The 7,642-nt window shown below is 38.2% G+C and overlaps 2 protein-coding genes across 2 annotated transcripts; one reads left to right on the top strand and one right to left on the bottom strand.

The window, feature by feature from the left end:
- The first annotated feature begins 838 nt into the window (after window positions 1–838).
- LOC103340017 (CAP (Cysteine-rich secretory proteins, Antigen 5, and Pathogenesis-related 1 protein) superfamily protein) lies at window positions 839–1,524 on the top strand. The gene has a single exon (XM_008243379.2). The coding sequence runs from the start codon at window positions 854–856 to the stop codon at window positions 1,379–1,381; it is 528 nt and encodes a 175-aa protein (XP_008241601.1). The 5' UTR covers window positions 839–853; the 3' UTR covers window positions 1,382–1,524.
- A 494-nt stretch (window positions 1,525–2,018) lies between these two features.
- Window positions 2,019–7,417, bottom strand: LOC103340018 (Itga6 (Protein of unknown function, DUF547)). The gene is made up of 12 exons (XM_016796147.2): window positions 6,950–7,417; window positions 6,787–6,862; window positions 5,898–5,970; window positions 5,436–5,519; window positions 5,200–5,316; window positions 4,270–4,698; window positions 3,706–4,109; window positions 3,523–3,622; window positions 3,370–3,429; window positions 3,202–3,288; window positions 2,944–3,072; window positions 2,019–2,615 (listed from the first exon to the last, which is right to left on the bottom strand). The coding sequence occupies exons 2-12, from the start codon at window positions 6,858–6,860 to the stop codon at window positions 2,313–2,315; spliced, it is 1,860 nt and encodes a 619-aa protein (XP_016651633.2). The 5' UTR covers window positions 6,861–6,862; window positions 6,950–7,417; the 3' UTR covers window positions 2,019–2,312.
- Between the last annotated feature and the right edge of the window lie 225 nt (window positions 7,418–7,642).

The raw sequence follows: 7,642 nt of genomic DNA, 5'->3' as shown, positions 1-7,642 counted from the left end.
GGGGCTGACCTCAATGGTCCTAGGCCAGAGGTCCTTATCAAAGATAAAAGTCAACGAGGTCACGTGCACTGTTGTGGGAAATTTTAGTACGTTGTTTTGGTCAATCAAGGAGGCACAACGCCACGCTGGCTCTTATTTACCTACAATTGAATCGAAACCATCGACCAACTCCGCCGCTGGAATTCTGGGATGATGAACGAACGACACACAACAATATTTTATGACTTTAGCTAAAAAGGAAATGCTCAATTATATTTCAAACCATTAGATTTGTTAAATATATTTCAATACACTATTCGGTACGGAATACTCTCAATAAAAACATTGACGACGATTGTTTTATTACAATTTTAATCGATTAACAACTTAAGCTACAAGTTTTAAAGTGACTATAATTAAGTATAACATTACATTTTCTATCGATAAATTCAGAGAAAATGTCACGTGTTACTAACGTGTAAGCTTGATATAAATCGTTTGTTCCGACAACTTAAAAGAAAAAAGATATAAATCGTCTGATCGGTCCCTGACAACTTAAGTTTCTGAAATTACTGGCAGTCTAACAAGGTAGGAGAGTTTTCTTTATAAGTGGTCTACAGTTAGCTCTCGTTCCCCACTTCTTTGATGGTTTGCAGACCCACAGGTGAGAGAGTGTATAAATACAATGATTAACTACTAATTACCAGCACATCAATTATCACTCATGTATGATATGACTTCACATAGAGTCAAACTTGCTGCTTTTAACATTACTCACACAAGAAGGGCAAACCAGTAACTTCACTTCATTCCTTTTACTGACACAGAGGCCTCTATAAATAATTGGACACGATTTAACCAGATCAAGATCAAAATGGCCCATGCCTTGCTTCTTGTGCTAGCAGTGGCTCTAGCCACCGTCAGCTCAGCCCATGTTGCAGCCGCTCAGCTCAGCCCAGCCACCCCTCCTCTCTCAAATGCAGCCACAGAATACCTCAAAGCTCACAACCAAGCCAGAGCTGCAGTCGGCGTTGAGCCTCTCAAGTGGAGTGAGTCTCTGGCCAATGCCACAAGCAGACTTGTGAGGTACCAAAGAGACAACAAAGCCTGCAACTTTGCTAACCTCACCAGTGGCAAGTATGGAGGCAATCAGCTGTGGGCAAGTGGCCAGTCAGTCACACCAACCATGGTTGTGGACACGTGGCTCAAGGAGAAGGACTTCTACAACCACACTGACAACTCTTGTGTACCAAATCATAGTTGTGGTGTGTATACCCAGGTAGTGTGGAGGAAGTCTGTGGAGTTGGGCTGTGCACAGGCCACCTGTGTGAAGGATCAGAGCAGTTTGAGCATTTGTTTTTATAACCCTCCTGGGAATGTTATTGGGGAAAGCCCCTACTAGAGAAGTTTTCAAGTTTGGGATCTATGATCTTGAGGGGTTAATTAATAATGTGTTGTTGCACTTGGGTGTTGTTTATATGCAAATTAGGCAAAAGTATTGTCTGAGAGGCTCTTTTGCTGCTAAATAACAGTATGCTTAGTCGATATTCTAAACTTCTCTAATTTACAAGGATTAGAAATCGAACTCGGTTACAAGAAGGCGAGCACACTATCTTGATCAACTGAACTAGCCCGTGTCTATCTATGCTTATGGCTCAGATCTCTTTTTCTTGTGTTGTGATTTGTTTTGTTTTCTTGGTTACAGATTACAGCTGCACTGGTTCATTCAATATCAATAAATCATGGGTTTGTGATTTATGTAATTATATTTTAAGAAAAATAAGTTGGGAGATCCAAGATATAAATGATGCAGAACCCAAATTGGAATAGGCTGATTCTTGTGATCCAAAAATGGGTAAGCTATGCTGTACTTAACATAAGAATTAACGATCCACCGACACAGAAAAATTGTGAATGAACACGTGAGTCTCACACTGACACACGCATGAAATGCGAGTAAAGATGTAATGTTTTTGCCAAATGTTATCTATGTTAATTAATCTATTTTAACATTAATAATGATGGTTCAAGGGAAAACATTACAGCAATTGCAGATATATTTACAACGCTAAATGCGCCATTTCAATTCGTTCACAGAAAGATTACAGCAATTGCAGACTTTGCAGAGCCTGATACAGACAGTGCAGATACAAAATACTGCAGGTTACACAATTCTATTCTCCAGCCCTCACTTTTTTTTTCCCCCTTTTGCCTCTTTTTCTGGTTCATATTCTACTTTGTACAGAAGATATGCATGAAAATTGAAATCCTTCTAACAATAAAAAGCCTAGGAACAATGTATATTACTGTATGTATCACCCCATACAAACGTTTCACTTCACCAGTTCTTTAGAAATTAGATACCGAAAAGTGAAATTGTGGGGAATCCACTCAATGCTCTTACGAGATTTCACAAGCTGGCATTTCTTGACGCTCTTCCTCAAAGATTCAGGCACTGATTGTTGGATCATCTCCAAAACACCAACCGGACACAAACCTGCACTCTTCGCAAATGCCTCAACAATCTTGGGCAGAAGAATTTTGTGGTCCTTGCGCACGCCAAAGGTAGCTCGAATGTACTCATCTTTTGCAGCTTCCAGTTCCTGAAATACTCTCTTGGGTGTGTATACACGAACCTGAGAAAGATCACGGAAAGGTTCACACAATTTCTCTCATTTAAAAACATAAAAGCTAAGACAAAGCATATCAAGGAATTGTTGATTTTTCTATCCTTTTTTCCAAGGGATAAATTCGTTTTGGTTATTTTCTCAGTATTAACCAGATAGAAGGGTGACTGCTAAAAGCTAAAACGTACTTCTGCCTTCCATTGTGGCAGTGGGATGCAATGCAACTAGGAGTTCAATACAGGATAGAATACATTCAAATATGCTGGGATATTCCAAAAGCAGTATAGATTTATGAGTAATGTTAGAAATACACACAAAAAAAGGGGTAATGAAGTACCGCAGGATCAGAATGGCTTCCTGAACAAAGTGCAAAGTGAAGAAGGGGTTCTGGATGGTCGATGGCATATGCTTGCCGTTCATCCCCAGTCTTGAATTTGTTCCTTGGAGTAAGCAACAAGCGAAGCCACTGCAAACACAGATAACCTTTATAAGTTTGAATCACAAGAGATGTTAAGTTAGATAAACTCTTGGGAAATTAGAATAAAGCGTTTTTTAGAGTTTCAGAGTGTGTATAAATATGTGTCCTAGGATCCACCTGTCCTGGGCGAGACATTCGGCATTCAAGGATAGAGCTCTGCATTGTGTCTGCACTGATTGTGTGGCCCCCGATGTTATATGCAGCCTGGAAGTAAAAGAAACCAAGTAAACAAATACCCTTACTAAACTTTTCCTTTAAGTAATGCCCGTGAGAGACTATTCTTACCTTTAAAAGTAAAAACACCCTCTTTACATTGTTTTGTGGAATCCCATAAGCCAAATATGCCTATCAGAAACAGATTATTCATTAGAATCCAGTAGAAACCAACCAAAGATGACCACAATGTGAAATAGGTATACCACAGGTAGTGAACATTACATGCATCACCAACGTATTGTGTACATTAATCCAGAAGGCTAATTTCTCATCATTTTTCAACTTTCTTGGGTCTACTTCCTCTAGACGACAGATAAGTGACCTGTAACAAGATAACTCTGTAAGCATAACTTTAATTGCAAGAAAACATAAAATTTAATTCAAATTGTTGACATAAAGGCTCACCTAAAATGTTGTAGCAAGTGCTCTATATCGCCTAATTTTTTACTATCTCTATAAATCCATGGCACTTCAACCATTGTGCTGTATGGCCCGCTAAACTCTTTAAGTCCTTCAACATGAAAAGGATTATCCAATCGTACATCAAAAGATGAATTATTCCTGAACGTTGGACTCCACATTTCACTCTGATCTCGTGGAGAAAATGCACTTGTTGATGACAAAGATGAATTGGGGGATGAAAGGCCATTATTTGTCAAGGGTGGTTCTGCAAGCTTGCAATATATAGTGGACATGCACTTGATCATGTCCTCCGAAAGCCTATTAGGTGTTTCTGGAATATGATCAGCAATGCGTGTACCAAGATGCTCTGCCAGACTAATTACATTTGATGAAGTATTCTGAGCATACTGGTAAAACAATTGAAAGACACAATCAGATAAGGCCGTCAAATTGCCATGCATAGCATGAAAAAATGGTTAAACCAGGGTGTGCCATGATCTGTGGATGAGCATCTTTAGGGGAACAAACTTTTATCAGAAAACGGTAAAAACAATGCACATAAATTACCTCCATCATGGATAACGGTTGCGAATGACATGAACGCAAAGCTTTCGACAAACACTCTTCTGGAGGAGAAGTTCTAGATAAGAATGCAGAACGTTGCGAAAGTGAGGAGTGGCAACGGTGAACACCAGAATCGAATAGATTTTCTTCTCCTCCAATTCCATTAGTTCCCTTCCATGAATTTTCAAGTGACTGACCACCAGATTGAACTGCTAAATTTTCCCTCTTCGATGGCATTTCAGGTTCAGAAACTTCCAGGTACCTGCTTCTTGGGGTTGTTAGAGTTGGTTTTAGTTGTTCATCCTTCTTAGATGGGGAAACAGAGGACAATTGTCCATCAAATGCTTTCCGATACAAAGAGAGAAGGTATTGTTCTAAATGAACAACTTCCAATTCCAATACTGCAATCTCCTTAATCAATTCTGTGGCTGGCTGGAGTCATATAAAAGCAGTGTCAAAATGTAAGTAACAAAAATTACAGAAACAAATAGTGGTGAAACAGTCTGCAAAAGCAAATCAACACCAATGTCAAGCTCAGCACCAGATTTGCATTACAATTCTATGGCCAAGGCATTCAAAAAACAATTTTTATTAGGGAAGAAATTGAGCGCTGAAGTTAGTCACTGCTCGCAAATACAATAGATAAAAGCAAACATCTACTGTATACTCTGGTGGTATCAAACTAAGGCTACTTAAGACACTAAATTTAGGAAAAATGTGTAGGAACAATCGTAAATACCTCCACAACAAGTGCGATTATTTAGAACTTAAACGTAGAAATATATGTTTTAATAGGGTATAATACAGTGCATGCAATAGAAACTGATATAGAAATATAGCATGTACATTTTTTATAGCGATGCAAGTAGCCTGTTGAATATTTCCTATACATTAAAGAAAGAAAATTTGAATATGAAGACAGAAAGGAGCTACCTGAGGCATAGCAATTTCATTTGTGTTGTGAAGGATAGAAGATCTATAACCCAATGCTTTTTCTAAAGCATGGCGGACATTGAATTGATCTTGTAATCTTTTCTCAAGCTGTAGAATCTGTGTTCAAAACAGTAATAAGAAAAGATAAAGCTGGAGCTTGCTTGCACAAAATGGGTTGGGTTTAAACATCCAAAATCTCTTGAACCTATATATAAAGATATATAAGTTTGGAATACCTCTTGCTTTAAAGAGCTGTGCACTTCCACAGTAGGAGATTGTTTCTTCTTGGTTGTAGCGCGGCCCTTGAATTGCCCCATATCCTGGTTTTAGATCCAATCCCCAAGTCAGTATGTAAAATTACTTTTCGACACTAAAGTTCTGAGTTCAGTGTGTGAATCATCAACATAATCATCAGTCTTGTATCCAACTTGGCTTAACAGAGCTTAATTCCTACCTATGGCAATGGGTATTATAAATCAAAGACATAAGTACTAACTGAAATGTCCTAAAACTTTATTTTAACTTTATAACACATGTATAATTAAGATTAAAAATCTAGAAAAGAAAAGAAAAATAGAGGGGCCAAAATGTTAACGTTCAGGCTGGCACTATGCTTAAGATCTTAAATTAAGACTTATTATAAGATAATGATTATGGAATAAAATTGGTGAAAGGGCAAAATGGAGTAGTTATCTTACCAGCTTTACTCGGTCTGATGCTTCATACAAACTATACAAATCATCTTCCTCCACTCCTCTCTTCTCTGGAAAGCTGGCAATGCATAAGCGTGAACAAAAATACTTAATAGATATTGATTGAAGAAGATGACATTTGACGTCTTTCATTCCATATCTAGGACACTTCAAACATGATTTGTCGTCCATTTACAAGCCAAATCTCAAGGCGTTCTTTTCAAATAAGAAGAAGAAGAACTTTGACATTCAATATCCCTTACTTCTCATATTACAAACTTTAACAGGAAAACGAAGTTGGCAAAGATTTATATGAAAGAATAAATAAACCTTTGGCAGAGAAGAGAAAAAAATTGAATGAAAAAAAGGGAAAATCAAGAGTCTGAATCAATTAATACAAAAAGAATGGAAAGGATAATATCTTAAGTCCCTCATTCCATCAATTCCCCCATATCTTATCACGGTTTTCACTTTCAATACCCTCTATTTCTCATTGAATACAAAGAATCCAGCGGACAAAAAGCTAGGAGAAGAGAAAAACTTCATGGATAACACCTGAATTCAAGGGTCTCAATAAATCAAAGAACTCTCTCAAGTAATACCCCTCTCTTTGGCTAAAAACAATTCAAGCTTCCCTCCATGAAACTAGCAAAGTGGAAACAGGCCAAAATGGAGGTTAGTAGACATTGTCAGTGTTGTTACTTGAGGAAAAAAGTGTATAGCTGGGAATGCTCAGGTTCCCATTTGTCCCATAACTCATCTCAGAAGTTTTTCCAGTTCAATAATCACAAGTATAAATACCAAAATCTGGCAGAAATGTGAGAACACTGATTTGCTAACTAAAAAAAGAATTTTAATGAGCTGTCAACAAAAAACGAAGTAATTAGAAAGCTACCTTTTTGAACGCTTGTGTTTTGGGTTCACTCTCAATCCCAGCATTTTACCGTCACCGCTCATCCCAAACCCCATCTCTGCAAACAACGGTAAATTTCAGTGAGGCAAAAACATCTCCAAGAAACAAGAAAACCAAACAGAGAAAGCAGAGGAAAAATAGTTACCATTACACTCCAGAAAAGCCAGCAAGAACCCTGATGGAGTATTTGATAGATGAAAAAAAGAAAAGACCCAGCAGACGAACAGGGACCAAATAGTTCTCAAAGGCCTTTAATTAGACTCCAAAGCTTTAACTTTCCCACTAGCATTTCAGCAAGCAAGAGCTTCCAGGAAGTAGCCACAAAGTGATCACTTGCTTGCTGCTAACAGAGTCTGAAAGTGGCAGAGCTGAAACGGTTCACAAAAAACGACTCAAAAAAGACGACCCTTTTGACCGGTGAGCTTCTCTTTCAAGATACTGAGTGTTAAAATGTTTAGCTTTTGCAAATGGAGGAGCTTTGGCTTTTCGTTAAAAGAAGTAAAACCAGCTCGTGGGCTTTAATGGAAGTAGAAAAGAGGTAGACCCTGAATGTCAAAGGGTCCAAAAGTGGACAATTTTTCTTTCACTCAACCAGAGGAGTGAGACGACGATAAATAGTGGCTCCGAGTCTGGGTCTATGTATAGCGTGCGTGAATAAAGATCATATTTTTAATGTCATAAAAATAACAAACACGAAATTTCCACATTCTCTTCTCTTGTTGTGAAGCAAGTGGGAGTTGGTGACCGCCCCTCCACCCTTGTCCCATACTGTTTGCTCTGCTCTACACATAGGTCTAAGTCTAAGACTAGTATGATATCTAGGGCTGGCTACATATGG

This window comes from Prunus mume, linkage group LG8 (genome assembly GCF_029339155.1).
Source record: "Prunus mume cultivar Tortuosa linkage group LG8, ASM2933915v1, whole genome shotgun sequence".
NCBI lineage: Eukaryota > Viridiplantae > Streptophyta > Magnoliopsida > Rosales > Rosaceae > Prunus > Prunus mume.
Note: the sequence above shows the minus strand (reverse complement) of the source record. Positions and strands in the feature narration are given on the sequence as shown.

What these genes read in the sequence shown, in the direction of transcription:
- LOC103340018 (XM_016796147.2), bottom strand. Translation starts at nt 6,860, where the DNA reads ATGGGGTTTGGGATGAGCGGTGACGGTAAAATGCTGGGATTGAGAGTG. An exon ending in CATCAGACCGAGTAAAGCTG is followed by an intron (nt 5,520 to 5,897) that starts GTAAGATAACTA and finishes ATCTAAAACCAG; the next exon opens with GATATGGGGCAATTCAAGGG. An exon ending in AACCGTTATCCATGATGGAG is followed by an intron (nt 4,110 to 4,269) that starts GTAATTTATGTG and finishes TTGTTTTACCAG; the next exon opens with TATGCTCAGAATACTTCATC.
- LOC103340017 (XM_008243379.2), top strand. Translation starts at nt 854, where the DNA reads ATGGCCCATGCCTTGCTTCTTGTGCTAGCAGTGGCTCTAGCCACCGTC.